Source organism: Gallinula chloropus (assembly GCF_964237585.1).
Source record: "Gallinula chloropus genome assembly, chromosome: 1".
NCBI classification, from domain to species: domain Eukaryota; kingdom Metazoa; phylum Chordata; class Aves; order Gruiformes; family Rallidae; genus Gallinula; species Gallinula chloropus.
The window spans coordinates 70,781,319-70,801,004 of record NC_140085.1 but is presented as its reverse complement, the minus strand read 5'-3'; the positions used below and the strand labels follow the sequence as shown (position 1 = coordinate 70,801,004).

At 42.6% G+C, this 19,686-nt stretch overlaps 1 protein-coding gene across 1 annotated transcript; it reads right to left on the bottom strand.

Annotated features, from left to right (window-relative positions):
* Positions 1-9,238: 9,238 nt before the first annotated feature.
* On the bottom strand, positions 9,239-18,218 carry CDPF1 (cysteine rich DPF motif domain containing 1; the record flags this gene model as incomplete). The annotated part of the gene is made up of 3 exons (XM_084279195.1): positions 18,100-18,218; positions 15,304-15,415; positions 9,239-9,388 (listed from the first exon to the last, which is right to left on the bottom strand). The coding sequence occupies exons 1-3, from the start codon at positions 18,213-18,215 to the stop codon at positions 9,239-9,241; spliced, it is 378 nt and encodes a 125-aa protein (XP_084135321.1). The 5' UTR covers positions 18,216-18,218.
* Between the last annotated feature and the right edge of the window lie 1,468 nt (positions 18,219-19,686).

Here is a 19,686-nt window from a genome sequence, read left to right as displayed (position 1 = left end):
TGTTCTATTGTAGCGTGTTTCAAGACTTCAGAATCTTAAACCCTCACAGCAGGAATTACGTGAGATGGGTGAAGCGAAACATGGCACCATGATTCTTATTTTAGTCACAGTTCTTGTTTCTTTACAGGCCGCTGGCATGTCTGGGCACTGGGTAAATTACAGGTTTAAATGCAACCTGGTGTTTTATCCAGGTGTCAGCTTAGTGTCAGGCGTTTTTAGTGTAAAATGGGGAAGTGTAGGCCTCAAATCTGGTGATCACCGAGCGCAGGATAGAAACAATAAACACACAGGCACAAACCCTTCTCCCCTTTGCTGTGGCCAGTCAGCAGCAGGAAGAACAGGCCTCATGTGGCAGCTGCTTCTGATGCTTCAGAAAGAGAGGATTGCTGGTCTTGTCAGGAAACACCAGATGAGGAGTGGGTTGTCTTTTGTCTTGAAGCAGTATGGGGTAGGCCCTCAGAAATAACAAGAGGATTTTAGCAATGATGCTGCTTTATTCTTCCAGTCAGCCATGTTGTACTGAGGAACTCTGGGGCTCTAGGCATGAGACATTGAGCACTGAAATAACCAATATGTAATACAGCTTACTCAAATTGCCAAAATATCAGCCATTCTATGATGACATACCAAAACTCCAATAGCCAACTTTTTTTTTTTAATGCCCCAGCACTCAGATATTTTGCAAAGGGCAATTTTCAAAGTCGTGTTCCACAGCTTGGAGGTACTGCAGTGTCTCAGAAAAGTCAGAAACAATCAATGATGATAAAAACTGTTTTTCCTGCCTTGTTCTCAAAAGTGAGTAAAACATTTTACTTTAAGAAAAAACCTTGAAAATTTAATAATAAATACTTATGCTATTAGCAAAATTGTAAAGAATTGAAAACAGTGTAATTTAGTGGGAGGCATAACATTTAGCAGTATTAGTGGCTGCTTCTAACAGGTTTCTATTAGCAGCAATAGGAAAGTGTGTAATTTGCATTTTCCCAGTTCCAGATCCATCTTGGTTTGTTACCTGAAAAAGTGGTTTTTAACTAGTTCCTTGGACACTGAAGTTTGATTTCTGTTTTAAATTAAATTGAAGATCATTAATTTAAAAAAAAAAAAAGGAAAGAACACATCTCTGAATTACAGAAATACAAATCTGATGTTAACATAGCCTGAAATCCTGGATGGATGCCATTGCCCACAGTGCTGCACAGTGCATGTACCCACAGTGTCATCTAAGAATGACACAGGGCAGACAATTCACTTCCTGAGTATTAATGAGCAAAGGAAGTTCCTAATTTCTACATAACACTTCTGGCGTGGTACATTCCCTACTTCCATAGGTGAAATGCAGCAGGCTTTTGCCAAATAGACTTCAAAATGACACAATTTGGAGGTTTGGGGGGGGGGGGGTTGTTGTTGTTAAAAGTTTGGAACCTGAACTGGTTTGAGGTCTATTACTGAGGAGCCTTCAGCATCTCCACCTTGTACAGATCATCTGATACTTTAAAACACCCATTCTGTGGGGGGTGATAAAGTGATCAGATTTATAAAGGATTTACTGTCTTGTTAGGTTTTGTTTTGATCTGAGTCTTATCAACATAAATTGCATTGCTGTCATAGCGCTGAAGAACTCTGGTTAGCAACCAGGTACTCACAGGCAGCTTAAAAACAGAGACAACAGATGGATAGAGGAAAAATCCTAGGAGACAGTGCTGTGACTCAAGTTGGTAACAAACCTACAGCTTACTCATTTTTGCAGGTTGGTTGGTGATTTTGATTTATTTATTGGGATGCCCTGGCTGCTTTGACAAAGTGGAAGAAAATAATATATAAAAGGAAGGTTTTTTGCCAACTGTTAGGGAAGTCTGATGTTCATTGTTATCCCTTTCTTAAATACTGCCTTTAAAGGTGACTGTCTTCAGTGTAACAGCACGTAACTGCCAGTTTAAAAGCCGAACTCTGTTTGCTCTGTACCTTTACCGATTTCAGAGTGCCACTTTTATTTTAAACACAAACTGACAGAGAAGAGATAGGAATGTTTTCCCCTTGGAGAAATGGAATCTTTCTTCGCCTTTCAAGAAATTTTCTCTGTTATTTAATTGCCGTTTCCGTGTGCCTTTGTGCTTTGGTTCTAGCCAGCTGCTAGAGAGCTGAAGTGTTGCCAAAGAGCATATTTTTGCATTATTTCTGGCGTGCACAGATTTAGGAAATACCAGCAGTTGCACTAAGTCCGTTCTCATGAGAGAGCTAGCACAAGTTTGCAAATCAAAGAGCTTACAATAAGCATCTAAACATTTGTTTGTTTATTCAAACTGCTAAAACTTGGGAGATTTATTCATCACGAGAGCTGGGTCACATACTATTAAATTTGAATTTCCTCCTTATTTTTTAATAAGCAGTTGAAGATTACGCTGTAGCTGCCTGCACTGTGTCTGAAGAGGAACAATTTCAGCTCTGTCTCTCCTTCCTTAAAATCATCCCTGTCGCTTAGTTGAAAATCTACAGCTACACTTAGTGAACACGTCTGCAGCTGTTTTGATATTGCCTAAGTGTAAGGGCTTACAGTGGCCCTTCCCCCAAAATCCCCAATCCTCCCCGTATGGAAGGTGTAGGGCAGTACCTGGCACTTGCCTGTATCTCGAGTGTTTCTTGATGATGGGTTGTGTATAGTTGTTGTTTTGTTGTTGTTGGTTGTTGTTGGGTTGTGTTGGTTTTTTTTAAACCTAGGTTTAATCAGCTTTATTATCCTTCTTTTGCTAGAGATTTAAATTATATGTGGGTTTGATCTAAGATTATTGATATTGTTATGTATTGTGGGGTTTTGTTAATTTAATGTAATTCCATTTCTTTGCGTTTCAATTTGTAAAATACAAGAATATAATTGCAAAGTACAGACTTTCACTAAATTATATTACAGAGGTGCTTTAAGAAAAATATGTAAATTATTTAATTTAAATATTTGTTTCATACTTTATCTTATGAACCCTTTTGTACAGTGAGGAAAGATTTACTTCTGTGGGTAAGGGTGATGGGCCCAAAGTCAAACTGCTATTTATTCCTGGCTGGTCTTCAGTACTGTATCATTTGTGGAGAAGTATCACAAATTCTGCAGCTTACCAAGCGTTTCACATGGACAACTTGTAACCAAATTTTAAAATATATTTTCACATAGAACATAGACTTCCTTTTATTTAGTTTTAATAAAAGTAAGTCTAGGTGAGGAAGAGCTGCAATCCCAAAACTGAGTTAACGTTTCAACTTAAGATCACCAGTATGACTCACTGTTTATAGAACTGTGCTCATCTTTGCTTGACAGTACAGGAGTTTGTTCTTTTTTAAGTCTGAAAAGCGAGCTAAGAAGAGCTAGACTCTATTAGGATACTCCAGTACTGGGATTTTCTGAGGAACTAATTTGTGGTTTCCAAGAAATAACGATGTGCATTCAGGGTCATTTCCTGCTCCCTGCACTGAGGCAGATCTGCAGTTTTTATAGGTGTCTTTCGGAAGGTGCAATTTGGCCGTGCGAAATGAAACGCTGAAGTTGGCTTTTCTCTGGGAGGGCTCCCTTGGTGACCTTAGATAGAGATGAATACAGAACCTGACAGGGATTCTGTGTCCCGTGACTGGGGTGTGACTCTGTGCCTCCAGCGTTCCTGCTCGGGACCCTCGATACAGCGACAAAGTTACCTCTGTGAGGTGTGCCTTTAACTCTGCACCTGGTACAAGCACCCCGTATTCCAAATGTTCCAGCAATGGTCTATACTCACTGCATTTTATTTGTAATAGATAAAGTTGTATTTCCCCAGACCACCAACACTTGAGATGTTCACTCGGTCAGTGTCACCCACCGTATGTTGTCTGATGTGATACTTGTGTCGTATTTGTAAAAGCTCTACTAGACTTTGTTGTGGGAACCTACAGCTGCTTCTTTCCTCAATTCTATAGGCAGCGATGGAAAATCGAAACACCCTGTAGAAGGTACTAACAGATATGTCACTTTACACTGTAAATATATGATACGGATTAATTGGTAACTAAACCCATCCAAAGGCAAGGGTATTTCCTCTTGATTTCTCAGATGTGCTTACAGGGTCTTTTATACCATTTCCAGCTTCTGAAGTGGTTTTGTGTTGGGTTTTTCTCTCTTTCTTGAGCTCCTCTGTTGTGTTTATTAGCTGATCTTGTCAGCTGCCATTGCCAGGATGTTTCAAAACACAATTCCTATTGCAAGGGCATTCATTTCAGAGGAGCTGCCTCGGCCCAGGGGACAGGCTGTGTGCGCAGAAGAGATTAATCTGATTGCAGGCTGGGCCTTAAATCAGGGCCACAAGGTGAGGCATAAGGTACTTAAAGCTGTCTGTGGAGCAGTCTGGCCTGCTTTCTCAGGTTGGGCATGCAGGTTTGGTAATCCCAACTGGGGAAAAGACACCGGCCTTCTGATCAACGCAAGGAGGTTTGAGGCGTTTTGATCACTTGAAAGGAAACAAGATGCTGGCAGTATGGGAAAATACGAACTAACTGAAACACTTGCAACAGGTGTGTACTGTGTTCTGCTCCTAGGGGTGCAGCGTGGTCATACAAGGTCTGTCGGCGATGTGCAACAGGAACCGTAAGAAGGCTTGCACATCTTCTGCTGGGTGATTGATAATCCATGCAGATTATACCTCTGTCCAGCTCCCTGAGTTACTCCAGGTATCTTCTGCCACATGGCAGCGTAGGGCTGCCTTCACGGAGACACAGTGCCTTTGCCCTCCTGTGAGTTAGAGTTGGTGGTGGTGAGGATGTGCAGGTAGTGGGAGGGAGGGGAGCTGCTTCTGATCAAGTCATCAATCCTTCTCCCCTGGGACAAGTCGTCCTGTGGCATAGGTGGCTGTGTGAAGCCACGGCTCCACCTTGGTAGCCATGAATAATTTCCTCCAGTTTTAGGAGTGGAAGAGCATTTATGGCTGCAGTTATTTCTTCTGTAGTTACAAACCTAATCAAAGTTTTAATATGATGGATTTTTAACATGAAACACCCCTCTAACCATTTGACAAGAGGCTGTCTTATCAGCTTCTCGGGTGAGCTGCATTTCATATTGCTCCTGCTATTTCACCGCTTTTACAAACAATCGCTGGGAATTTTCTTTAGGAATGTAACACAAGAGTTTAATTACATCATGATGTTAAAACCCTTTATCACGGCTTAAATTGTCTGTTATCTGATATGGCACAAAAATAGCACACTTTTGTTAAGGTTGCCAAACCCTAATCGCTAGAGCTAACAAGTGTTTAATTAAATCAAGATACTGATATTAATGAGGAAAAAAAACCCAAACCCCAGATCATTGTTTCCAGTCACCTGTGTTTTTAGGGGGTTTTGGGCATGTTTTGTTCCAGAGAAGACAGAACTTACAAAGCATGGACATTTCTTGCAGGGAGTAGTCCAACCTAATTCTCGTGGAACGCTTGTTTCCCTGGTAAAACCCCACTAATTCACGCTGAGTTCCCAAGTTTGTTTCTGTCAGAACAAGGCAAAGGACATTTTCAAGGAAGAGTGGAAGCCCCGGCCTCACAAGGGTTTGTGGTCAGGAGTCTCTCACGCTCATGAACGTACAGATTACATACAGCTGAGTCAGATGATGGATTCTCAGATGTTACCAGCCTACTGATCTAGGATGAAAAAAAACTTGAACTAAACATTCGTCATCTTTTTTACCTTCTGATTTTATTTTACTGTTCTTCCCCATCTCCTTTCAAAATAAGAGGTTGAATCCATGGTGTTTGTAACGAGACTGGTAGGAACCAACCTATGTGCTTTAAAAAAAAAAAAAAAAACAAGAAAAAAGAAAAAAAAAAGGCCACCCATCCTCTCAGATTGAATGTAAACACAGTTAATTTGAAATACGGTTCTGCCTTAATGGTTTTTAAAAAATAAAGTATTTTTAAAAGTGAAAGTGACGACTTGGGTTGATCCTTTATTTCCAGGAAAGCAACTCGCTGCTGTGTCCTGGTTTTGAGACAAACATACATGTTACCCTCTGCTGGCTGCCTCTTGTATGCTCTTAAGCGAAGCAGCTGCCAAGTCTTAACCGAGTCCCTTGTTCAGTGACCGTGCATGCATGAGTAATGCTCGCTGTCCGCGACAGGAGTTCTGCTCTGTGCGCCTGTACAGCCCCTTCCCAGCTCAGCTCCTGGCTCCTGTAATGTCTGCAGAATGGGGACTGCAGGTGGTGGCACACCTGGGAATGGTGAAGGCATCAATGTGTGTTTTGTGCTGCTCTGCTGTAATTAAGAATGATTTTTGCCTCAGCCTGATTTGCCTTAATTTGGTATACGAGGCCTTGATTCAGAAAACACTTCGTTGCTCAGCTTTCTACCAGGGAGTAATCACGCTGATTTTAGAGCCGAGCAGGAGTGGATGAGCAACCTTGGTGGGACTGGTGCCCAGGCTTTTTGGGTTAGCATCAAATAATCTGTTAACAAATTGTATTGGGTGCATTTACTCCACAATCAGGTGTTTGTACAGCAAGGGTCTTTCAGTTACATCAGTTGGGAGGGTACATCACAGAGAGTCATTTTTCTTTCAAGAGCCTGGGGATTTATTAAGGTGTTATAAGAGAGCTGAAGAAAAATTAACAGCCAAGGGTAAAGACTTAACTGCCTTCATCAGCTGTGCTCAGGAGCACTGAGGGCCTGATTTTGAGCCACAGAGAGTAGCTGGGGAACCTGATGATGCCAAACTCTAAAGGCTTTGAGTCTCTTGAAGAGTAGGTCACGTGCCTGGTAAGCTCGGACGCGGTGGCACTTGGCCTGTGAGATCCCATACATCTCAAAACATTATGACAGGGAGACCATAATGCCCACGTTCAACAGGAACAGGGGAATGTGGAACACATGTTCTAACAGTTGGGCACAGACAGTAATTCTTTTGTCATGGCAGGAAACACCAAATTGACCACAGGTCAGCCTTCTTTCCCTAAAGCATAACCCGAAGATGACCTTGGGCTACAGAACTGCTTTGTGGTGCCTGCTGGAATTATGCTTTTCTTCACCAGGTAACTGGGAAGCACAGGTATCCCTAACTTGGCTTTTTCTGTTGTACTGGAGATAAAGAAATGAGCTGTGTCGGGCCAAATTCAAAAATCTGTAGTTACAGATCATTTTTAAGAGCCTGCTCCCCCTCTAGTTGACCTTACTTACTACTTACAGGTAGGGTCATTTCTGAGGGCTTTAAAAGAGTCCTTTATCATGACATGATGGCAAAGATCACAGTGATGAATGGGTTAACTGCATTTTTTCTTAAAGGGCGCGCAGAAGCATGAAGATGAGGAAAAACAGCTCCAGGATGCTGTATCCTTCATCAGTGAGTGCACTGCTCAGACCCCTCACCCCGTCCCTCCCCCTGTCCCTGTCCCTGCCTCCACATCAAGACAGCCCAAAGGCACAGGAACTGCGCTAGCCTGGCTTCTACAGCCTACTTTCAAGCTGCAAGTTAAGATACAACCTGTTGCAAACATTGTGAAACACAAGAAACAATATGGTTTAGAGTGACATTTGCTGGTATAAACACAGACTGTCATCTCACATAACGACGTTGCTTTTTGTCAGCCTGATTATAATGGCTACAATTTTAAGATGGAAATGTGCTGTAATTCTCTTTCTAACATCTCTCTCTCTTGTTACAGCTCTGGGTTTTTTGGCATATGCCTTCTGCTGTTTGTGCAGAGCAGGCACTACGACTTCTAATGTGTGCGTGTGGTCTAACAAACATGAAACTGGAATTCAATACCATCCATTCTAAATAAGTTGTTGTGGTTTAACCCCAGCCAGTAACCAAGCACCAACGCAGCCACTCGCTCGACGCATCAACTTGGAAAGCGCAGCCTCTTCTTACTGCAGAAAGGAATCCAAAATGAGGACTGCTAACAAACATGTACCTTTTTCCCCTGCATTTAAAGATCTGGATGCATTTTATGTCTTACAGCACCTGGAGCTTGCAAAGGGTACTGACAGGTCCACTGTTGCTCTTCTAGTAACTGCAAGGAATTCCAGTCCCCAACAGAGGACACCAATATACGAGGTTCAGAGAAACAGAACGATTAGAGGATGCTCACATGCCCTGAAGAATTAAAAATAACTCACACAAATCACACCGCTGTCTTTTAATAGACACATGGTTCGCTCCCCTAAAATGAGCAAGTTTAGATGTTGACATATGACAAATGATACAGATGGAGCAGTTGAGAAAGGTGATGTTAACCAAGGCGTTAACGTGTTCTGATCCAATGACCAACACAAGCTTGAATAAATAACATGATTTGGTGATGAAATGGCATCCCACACACATCCTTAAGGTGTGCGACTAAGTGGTTTGATATAAATGCCACCTAAATCTTCCTTATAATTAAGACAAAGACAACACAGGTAATTGTGAAGCTAACTTTTGAGCTAAACTGCTGCTTCCCTACCACTTTTCCACCCTATTCTTGACTGAAGCTATGTTTCTGAAATCCCTGCTCTAGCTGCAGTTCAGTTGCCTGTTTCAGGAAAGAACTGCACTTATTAATTGGACTTTTCTTTTTCCAGATTGATGAAAGACTGAGTGGAAAGTGTTTTCAAGTGCAAGTGACTTGTATCACGTTTATTTTGTATTATATCAGTATTTTATTATACAACCACCTACCTTCAGTAGGCTAAATGCTGCGATAGTACTGAGATTAAAATCTTGAAGAACCTAGGTATTCCTATGGGTATCTGTGACTTTTTCTCACAACAGTTTTTAGACTTAAAACCAAAGCCTTGGATTCCTTGCCTACTCTAGTTTTACCAGCACAGCCCTGCCAGGTTAAGAATTGGTGTAAGCTGACTTTCTTGGATGCACGCTGAATTAAGCCGGATAGATCGGCCTCAGATTTTCACAACACTGTAGGAGTGTCAAGAACAACAGAAAACATTAAAATAACAAATGTGAAAATGTGGACACAGCTGCTATGCTATATGCTGTTGGGTTTTTTTACTACGTGGGTTTTACATGGTGATGGTACCAGGCCTGTCTGTCTGGCTCTTCAGCGCCTTTAGGCCGTAGCTCTGGCACCGCAATCGCTCTGCGATGGCGTCTGAAGCCCAGCCAATAGTAAGGAAATGTGTTACGGTGTTCTGTAATAGCCAGCTGAGGAAGGTCACCTCTTTAAAAGGAGCAACCTGATAGTCTCTAAAAGGAGAGCAGAGAAACACCGGCCAAAGAACTGTCTTTCTTGGTCCTTGGGGATTTATGTTCTTGTATCCTTTTTTTTACCGGGGAAGGATTTTGGTTGGGGCTTCCTTTTATTCATATCTTCTTGTATTTCCAAAGGAAAGGCCTTTAGGTTTTCATTCACACAGGGGAGGCAGAACCTTTTGGAGTAGAAGAGACTGCATTCCTGTAAAGAAAATTATATTATTGGCAAAATGGAACTTTTAAAGTTACAGTCTTATTAAACCACAGTTATACTTAAAATTCTCCTAAATTAAATCTTTAAAATACTCCAGCAATTTTGCTGCTTCTCATTCCATAATTCTAACATCTGGTTAGAGCTAAGTGGGTGAAAAAGAAAAACTGGGTCTGTAATAATTCCTATCCAAGTCAATTACCACATCGCTCCTTTGAAAGAAGGGGTTTGCATCAGCTCCCTGCTACAGAGAACACCCACACCTTTTCTTACAACTGGCTGGTCCTTCAAGCATCATTCTTGGTTCTCCTGGTATGATCACTAAATTCCAAACAGGATTTAATGGGTAAGCTGGAGCTGGCGTTGCTGATGGATTATTCTCGCAGAGTCAAACATGAATAAAGGCATCAGCACAGATGGATCAGGACATCATTCTGGTAACAGATTCCACAGGTTTCACTATTTATAGCAAAGTTTTCCTCGAAAGTTACATCTTCATTTAGCTTATGACAATTTCCTCCTCTTGGGAGGATCTTCCAAGTTCCTGCACTGACATGTCAGACTTGGAAGTCTCAGACCACTCTTCCTCACCAATCTCCATAAAAGCGGCCTAAAAGCCAACACCGAATAGTGGCACGAGGCTGTAGGCTCTCAAGAGACTTTAACTGCATGTTCTTCCACAACTCCCCAAAAAAATGACTCTTCTTTCTATTAATCTTTGTGTTGGTATTACCTGGGAGAATACTAAAAAGTGTAAATGTTATATCAGAATCATAGAGGTGTCAAATAGCCAGAATAGCTGAAAGAATTTAGTACACCCATGGCAATTCAACTGACACTTCATCCGTTTAACCACTTTCACCTTGAATAAATGTACTCACTGATTAAAAACTAAAACCACACATGGTACTAAAAGTTGAACTGATGTCTCTTCTCTGAGTTCTTGATGGCAAAGTATAAAAACTGTTGTGCACAAAGAAGGTATTCCCCCTGCCCTTGAAGGGGAATGACACCAGGACCTGACCTGTTTTGTTCACAGTCGATTTGGTTAGGTCGTTACAGACCACATCTTTCTTTCTCACCCAGTTAGCTATAACCAGGTGTTAAGTTATTGACCACAAAGAAGCAAAACTGATGAGTATTTTAATCTATTTGCAGTACAGAGTTTGGACAACTGGAAGAGAAGCTTATTAATGTATTATTCCTTTGCCCTGTGGCGAGACTGAAGCCCGTGGTTCCCCCAGCATGCTGATCACTAAATTCCAAATAGGATTTAATGGGTAAGCTGAAGCTGGTGTTGCTGATGGATTATTCTTGGGGATTTAAGCATGAATAAAGACATCAGTTCAGACGGACCAGGACATCTTTTTGGGACTAATGCATTTGATGCATTTTACCTAAATAGCAAAGTTTTCCCTTTGCTGTGGCCGTTCATGGCTGGCAGTTCTCTGGGCTAGGCTTGCATACAGTTCTGGGTTTCTCTTCTTGCTGTTGTTTCTCGTGTCACTATCTGGATCTCACCAGTAGGTTCAGTGGATGATTGTATCAAATCACAATCAGCCTGCCTCTGTGTGACTTCCAAGCCCTCTTTATTTATTGTCCTTTCCTGCCCCGAATGCCAGACCTCATCACATTTGGAGCTAGCGTGAGGCCTGGGTCCCTGAAAGGCCCTGCAACTGCATTTCAGTTGCACAACCTCCGGAGCCTATTGTTTTTTGTCTCTCTGTATCCTTAATACTTTAAGCTGCCAATTAAAAATGGAAGATTAGAGTTGAAGTTTGCCCTGCTGTTCTTGTTTGTATTGCCAAATGGCACAGAGCTCCCCCCGCCTCCAGGTTAAGTTCATGGCTCCACAGCGACGGACATTGCACCACAGGCTGCTGCTGGGCAAAGGCAAAGGCGGGCCGAGGCTCTTCACCCACCCTGCAGGCAGGGAACCCCGATGTTAGGACATAGCTCCTCCCAGACACACAGGGGCTCGACTGGCTTTCTTTTAGCTGACAAAAGTTGCCAACTTTTGGTGATTTTGGCTAATGGGACTTACACAAACCATCGATATCTGGGCCCTGAGTCCACGTAGCCTTAATACTCCTGTATGTCACAGGATTATTCAGCCTAGGTGGTGTTTTAAAGCCCTACAAATTACACTTAATGTAGTCAGGCCCTTCTTTGACCATTATCCTGATAGGCTTCTGGGTTTAACCAGATAATTCCTTAATATGATCCAACCCTTCCATGACCAAGGCAGGAGGGGGCTATTTCAAAGCCAAACTTAACAGTCAAATTCAGGCAAACCTGAGCTGCCGAAGCATACTGCCAGCATTTAGTTCTGCTTTCACATGGATCATGCCTGAAAGTAACATGTACAGGGATAGGATCTTTACCACACTTGTAAAGGAAACTCTACGTAAAGGAAAGGTTCTGCCTAATGATATCCAGGACTGACCTCGCATGACTGGAAGTCGAGTGGAAAGTAGCTGTAGTATTAGGTTTATCACTTAATGCCTACAACCACATCCAAGGTCAGTGTTTAGTCAGCTTCTGCTGTGGGGAGCAGTAGAGGCTGAAACTTGTTCCCTCTTTCTCTCTTCTCCAAAAGCCACCTCTTTTCCTATGTTTAATAAGTGTTGCAATAAAAAAAAGAAGTAACCGTTTTAAATGACTAATAGGGTCAGATTATGTAATTTCCTCTCCCCTTTTCTGAAAGGAAAACAGGGAGCTCTGCACTCAACCTTCCCAATGACTTTTAAAAGCACTTTTATTACGCTTTTTGTGGCATTTTGGCATGTTTTAAGACATTACAGATCAAAGGAATTATTTCTGGTTGGACCAGAAGTAATGGCACTTAGCAATATAGCGTGCTAAAGATTGCTTCAGTAGGGTGATGTACGCTGCAAGATGACTGGAGTGAGACTTAAGAGAGTATCTGAAGAACTGAGTTTATGAGCATTATACAGAACAGGTGCTAAGTCTTGACTTTCCTTGGCACAGCCACTGCAAGGAAACACACCACAGCTAGCAGGGACTACCATGAAAAGCCTAAAAATCTGATCTGTGTCTCAGCCTCCTTAGATATAAAGCTGGCAAATTAAATCCAACCCCTCTGCAAAAGCTAAGAAATCTACATCTTAATTTTGCCACAGGTTAGTCTAGTGCTAGTTTGAATTCACAGAAAAATGAAAGCAACCTGTGGTTGAAAACCTTCCATCAAACCAATCCAGGTTCTTTGCTGCCAGAGGCCCGAGAAAACATGATTTTCTTCAGCTTCTACTCTTATAACATTATGGAAGTGCTCAGTGAAGGGCTGAATTGATCTTCTTGGGTCAAGCACAAACAGGAACCAAAATCAATCTAGAGAGATGTTATCTTAACTTCGTCTCTCTCTACTGCCTTGGATGAGGTTTTACTTCTCTGAACTTTTAATTTTCCCTACATGAAAGAGGAATCGTATGTGTTTACTTGCTTTGTAGTGTGGGTGTTTAAAGCACTAATTATCATCTCTGCAGATCTCTCTCTACGTTACCTAAGCAGTATTGCTAAATACATTTTGAAACCATAGTCATATGCGTGATTCACTATCTGGCCTGGCTGGTTTGGTAAGAAATTTATTCTCCATTATTTACAATCAAGGTTTTGCTTTGAGTGATACCATCAGGGGAATCTTGAAGACTCAGATAACAAGAAGGAAATGATTGACATATTTCCACAATAGCCAAAAAAAGACAGAAAAGTTGAAAAAGATTAGAAGAGGCTTCCATTAGCTTACTGCTAATATCCTCTTACATTCTTATACCCTAGATTAACTAACTGCAGCAATTATTAATTCTTTTAAATTAAAAAGCCCCACCTCCATTCAGAAACATACCCTGTGCGGAAAGATACTGAGAGGCTGAAACTCTGGATTTCTGCCAGATTTAACTGCCAGACTTGGAAATGCCCGTTGGATCCTTCATAAATTCAAGACACTTCATTTGGGAATGAAAATAGCTGAATGTGCTCAAGTTTGCCCCAAATGTGCCTGAGCTGCTAATCCTCTGCTGTTAAAAAGGAGGGATAAACCTGACGTGTCAGGGCAGGAATCGAGCTCGTAAGCCCGAAGTATCTGACTAGCTGTACTCGCCTCTTCCTCTGGCTGTGCGTAGGAGTGAGTCTACTCCAGCCAGGACAGGGACCTTGTCACTAGGAAGGTCTTGCTCACATGTGAGCTTTGACTCCACATAACTGCCTTGAGCTACTTGGCTCTGGAAACTTGAGCCCAGCTACTCAAAGACATAACCAGAGAGCACTGTCACTTCATCTGACTCCCACGCAGTCTTTGGGTAGTTCCAGAAAGATGAAGGGGTGGGAGTGGGGGGAGATTAAAAAAAAAAGTTGCAATCTCGATTTCAAACATCCAGTCTGACCTTTTGGTGATTTTCATTCATTTAAATGACAGAACAGACTTCAGAAATAGGGAAAGAAACCTAATCAGGAGAAAGGTGTTGCTGCACGCTCCTCTTAGGACAGTGGACCCAATTCATCGTTGGGGCTAACTCCCTGCGAGTCAAGCTAAACTTCTCCAAGCATGCCCATTTCCTTTTGGCTGTGTCTGTCCAACCCTCTAAATTTTGTCTGTGTAATAGGACCCTTTGTTTAGCTCAAGAGCATTTCCTCAAGTCTTCACACAGAAACTGTCTGGCACTGCCCCACGAGCTGTTTCAGTCGCCCAGATTATCTCACCTCATGCTCTGAGGAGGCCAGAGCTGTTACTTTGTCCCACCAGAACTAAAACTGGCCACCAAACAGGATGTAAAAAAATACATCTACATCTTCACAGAGTCTTCAACGGGTTGTTTTTCTTGTTTTAGAACTCCTGCTACTAGCTACTTCCAGTAAGGATGACATCACTGGAACTGTCCCCTAACCACCTCAATTAGAAAACGGGCCGAAAAGGCTGAATTTGAAAACTGCTGAAGATGACACTTAAGAGCAAGATGTTCTCTCACCCATGCTGTTAGCTGCACTCTGGGACAGCAAAACACCATTTTGAAAGAGAAGGCCTGGATCTGGCAGCTGCTAGGGCAATGGTGCCTGGTATAACAAAGACATGCTGTTGTCCATGTAAACAATCAGGTGATGCCTCCTCCTGGGCTGAGTCATGCCTGATTCCTTGCTACTGTGTGAGCTGTCTTTCAACCACAGAACTGGCTTGCAGAGGGAAAGGAGTGGAACCCAAGTTTTCTCAATTCATTGGACTGCCTCAAAGCAGCACAGTACTGCCTCCAGACACTGATAATTGTGTAATAAATTGCCTTCATTTTTGCTTTGAACTCACAGCAAACAAAGGGACCAGTTCTGCACTGAGGAGAAGGAATTAAGACAGCTGTAATTTTACACCACCTTTCTGGACCGCACTCAGATTTCATAGCTTTAAGGTTGCCTACCAGCTGCTACTCACATTTATTCTTCTTCAGAGAGCTATCATGGCATTGCACAACTTTGCTCACTTTCTACATGAGCTTTTACAAACAGGCTGAAGCCTTGTGGATGAAAACCTAACAATCCATAGACATTTATATTACCTTGACAGGGAAGAAAAAAAATAAATCTACTGTCAGTATAGTATGGTCTAGTGAACCATAAGCATCTTGAAGTGATTCTCCCTTGCATTTTCTTCAACTGAGAATGTGGAAAAGAGCACTCGTGCTTGTGAGGATGGACTATGCTCATCTGTAAAGGGAACACTAGAAGCTGCTGATTGTTTTCATTTAATACAAGAACTTTATCTGGTGGAATCAGCAATGTACAATTAGCTTGCCTTATAAACAGGCTGTTTGGGGTTTTGCTGTTTGGTCCTTCTCTAACAGGTCAGCAGGACTGGAACAAAAAAGAAATGACTGGAGAAGTTGGTTTAGCTCATTACTTACCGTACCAACGCACACCGATTTGCTACACAAACTGCAATGGGACCCAAGGATGAGGAATTTGTCCTTGTCAGGGGTAAAAGGATCCTTCATGACATAGCTTTCTTCCAAAAGCCTGTAAGAGAATAGTTTCAGCTTTTTAAGGGTAGATTTCATGGTATAGGAGAGTTGAAATGGGGACCTGTAGAAGCTGAAAAGGTATCAGTTTCTACTCCATTTGCTCAGCCTGGTGCTGTACACGAGACGATGTAGGAGCTATGCAGCTCCCTTCCTCTTAAAAACCAACATCATGTCTGCCCTCAGTCCTACACCGCTCTTTCCATCTGTCTTCCAAAATTAGGGCAACTGGTGACCATCTCAAGGTTGCCTTAGAAGTTTCTTTCTCAGTGCTCTATCTTAAGTATTTTTTTATCTTCCATTCTTACGACAGGCACTCCTTTGCATGGCCAACTTCAGTGCCTTGCCGAGTTACTGTTTCCATTGCACAGCTTTTAATTAGAATTTCTCTTCCAAAGCCGTGTGCGTGCGAGTATAAAATGGAACGTTTTTACTGCTCTCAGTTATGTCACTGCTGGAAACCGAACGTTCCCACCTCTTACAAGCAAGAGCTACCAGCCCAGAACACTACAACGACCTGAAATACACTTACTTTATATCAGAGGCTGTATTGTTTGCTTCAGGGTATTAAGGGAGTGTATTTACTAATAATTTGGCAACCTGCTTGGGAAAGACTAAGGCCTTCCTGGGAGCTCCAGGCAAAATATTACAGAAGTCAGTTGGGTGTCTGTCTGCACAGGGCACCCTGCAAGGCTGGCTTATTCTCAGGCATAAATCAAACTCTGATTCTGTAGTAACATGGAGTACAATGTGAATTTAAAAGGTATTCTGTGAACTCATACAGCCGCCTTCTTGTCTATATACACACACAGAGAAACACATATTTCTTTGTCCTTTTCCTCTCTACTCAGACAAAAAATTGGTGTCCCTCAAGCCTTCTGCTGTTAGGAAAGATCGGGCATCTTAACATGGCAGATCACCTTGTCAACCAGTCTCCTAGTGTACAAAGACTGGATTACTTTTGCAAAACTCGCCTTGCAAGACTCATGGTCTTAATGCAGTCATCACTGGTGCAGAGGCCTGGCCATTGTACAAGCCTTCATGTCTGGTGTACATTTCCTACAGCATTGCATTTCAGACATGTGAGTAAACCAGAGAGTAAGCCAATAAAGATGGTCTGTAGAGCTATTTCACATATGCCTGTACAGAAGTGTGACGCCTCAGCATTATTCTATTGCTTCTTGATTTTCAGCAATCCAAATAAAGCTGAGATGTTAACGCTGAGCTTGGGTAACCTAAAGTTGAGATTCATGTTCAGCTTCATTTCAGACTCTTTACAAATGGACCAGATCAAAGGTGGGCCATTGCTCCGCTGACCAAAAGAAGGAAAGCTAGAGCACCACGGGATTTAGAATAACCAATATAGCTGATCTCAGCCCAAGCAGGTGGAGATCAACAGCTATATAAGAAACTGAGAGGCCTTGGTGATATGAAATGCTGAGTAGATAACTGACTTCCAGTTCCAGTGAGTTCCTGACCGTTCGCCCGACGGGTTTGTTGACCAGGATGGCCTCAGAGCTACTCCTACATTTAAAGCTAAGTGCTTTGTTTTATGGGGAGTTTAATGTCTGCAGACAAAGTCGCAACCGCATAGTTTCTGGTCAAACTATCCCTACTTGGCAGAGATGGAAAAGGCTTCAGTCTCCTTCGATGTAAACACGTACTAAATTTCCACACACTCTCATGTCACACGATCTGCCAAAGAACCCTCTAATTCATGCAAAGAAACGTTGCTGCTCAAAAGTCCACGACAAGTCAAACAGCTCTTACAAAGTGCTTTTACCGTGCGTATTTAATTCCTGCTGTGTTTATGCGTTGCCCAGCGGGCCCAGCTGCGAGGAGAGGGCTATTCCCAGAAACACTAGGCCGACAGTCAGCAGCGATCCAGTGAAAATATTACGGTGTAGGTAAATAGTCGGGGGGCTGGCGTGGTTAGGAAATCAGTTAAATACAGTTCTTTGTATGGCATTGGAGTAGGATGGGAAAGCTGATTTTGTTATCAATACTGACAATTTTTAACGTTTCTTCCCTTTGGAAAAAGAAGGGTGTCGGGAAGGCAGCAGACCTGCCAGCAGCCTGACTCTCCTCATAGAAGACACAGGCCCTGACAATATCCTCATGTTCCCATGAGACAGGAAAGTTACTCACGCTGAGAGGTTTTTGGTAACCACATTCTCAGAACATGGCAGCCTTGAGGACAGGGGTACAGACTGCCCTAAACCAAGAAGGAGTGGTGGGAAGGTATTTGGGAGTAAGTGAACATGTCATGAACCACCTGTTATAAATGGTCAACACAGCAGGTGTGCAGATACTTTTAGACATCAAAGGTAAACTAACAATGTTTAGCTGTAAGATATGCTTATCAGAACTCACTATAATTACTAACCAATCAGTTTGGTGTGAACAGTGTCTGTAACCAATTAGCAGTTTTTTTAGCTTGCCACATTTGCAGTAACAAATGTATATAATCTGTGTGATTTCACCCAATAAATGGCTTCACCTTAATTCATATCAAATTGCGTGTTGCCCATTGCTGATCTCTGCAGAAGGGCACTTTAAGTACCAAGCCTCAGGGGCAGTATGGCACCTTACTGGGTTCATGCAGTGCACATCGTTCCACGGCACAAGCCTTCTAATACCCACAGCATAAATGAAGGATGTACTATGGAAGACTGAACTTACACAATAGAGCGTGTGTTTGGAGGCTTCTGCCCGTAGTACGTGTAGGGAGCTGTTAAGCCACACAGCTGACATGTGAACTGTCCTGTAGGCTGAACTGCTTTGGGAGCGTCCATCATTAAGCTACCTGCAAGAAACACAAAAAATATTGTAGCTCCACTGGGGACATGCCTGCAAGAAGATTAAACTGATGTGGGACATCTAGCTGTGCAAATCAAAATCCAATGGAAAACTGACTGTTGAACACCTTGATTAGTAAAAACTCCCAAATCAAGTTAAGTTTCCCAGGTAAATTTTGAAATTCCTTACATAGATTTAAAAATTGAAGGATGGGAACCTAACTATAAAGTTCACCTATTCATTTGGAACTTGATCTATAAAATAGTTTAGGTAATGAAGTACACGGCTGTGATTGGGAGAACCCTTTGCTCACCTGAGGCCTCCGCTCCCTAAGTGCTTCCCAGAAAATGACTCCCTGTCTGCTGTGCAGATTCCCAATCCAGTTCTGCAATGCCTGCCTCCTCCCACAAACTGCAGATGGAGTTGTGAAAGGGTTCGGGACCCTGTTCAGGAGGAAGTACCAGAAAAGTCAGTGTTGCAATGGTTTACTACATCTTTTCTCTTCGCTTTTGGTTCACCCTCAATAGAGTTTTGGAAGCTTAACCCTGGCTCCCTGTTCTTATCTGGTTTCCTATGGAAATGAGGTTGGTGTAATCACCCTGTGCCTAGATAGAGTGTTGGCCCACTCAAGCCACACAGGACAGAGGAGGAGGTGCCTTCAAAAAAAGTTTTGGTCCTGTAACTTTTATGAAATAGGCAGAAGAGGGAGACTTGATTTACCCTCATAGAGGACACCTATCTATTTCTATAAATCACAGAATCTGCACACAGGAAAGCTACTGCCCACCTGAAAGATTTCAGGCACCCATTATTACAAAGGTGCAGCTAGCTATCAGTCACAAGACACTGAATGTAGGAAGCCATGCTTTGTCAACTTGGTGCTCACAAAAATTACTTGCTTAAAACCCTGGCCATTGATTTGGGAGCTTATCCTTCTCTGATACCACTTTAGTTAAGTCACACCCTGAGTTTTCCAAAAAGCATGGTGTGGCAACTATGCTTTTAGGACTGATTTTGGTAAGTACGCACAATCAGACCCAACAAACCCTGTGCATGCCCCAAAACTACACCAATTCACAAATGAAATGTGACTGCTTGCTTGTAGAATGGTTATCTTAGCTCACCTGTATCATTTTCTTGAAGACACACTCACCCTGCAGTTAGTTAGAAAACACAAGCCTTTAGCAAAAAGCCCTCATGCTTTTCATGGCACGCAGTGTTCTGCATGTCAAGCCTGTCAGTGTTTCTAAGTGAGGCAGAGCCAGCATCATGCTGCTAGCAAGGTGAGCATTAGGATCTCAGATTTGGGCAATATCTCAACAGTTGGGCTGTGTGTGCCCACAGCTGAGCAGACATACTGCCTGCCAAAGGACAGCAGGTCATTCCCACTCTTCTACTTTCGCAGCCGTACCCCTCCCCTGCAGAGCTGATGCAGTTCACTAAGGCCACGTCTCTGTTTCAGCACAGCTA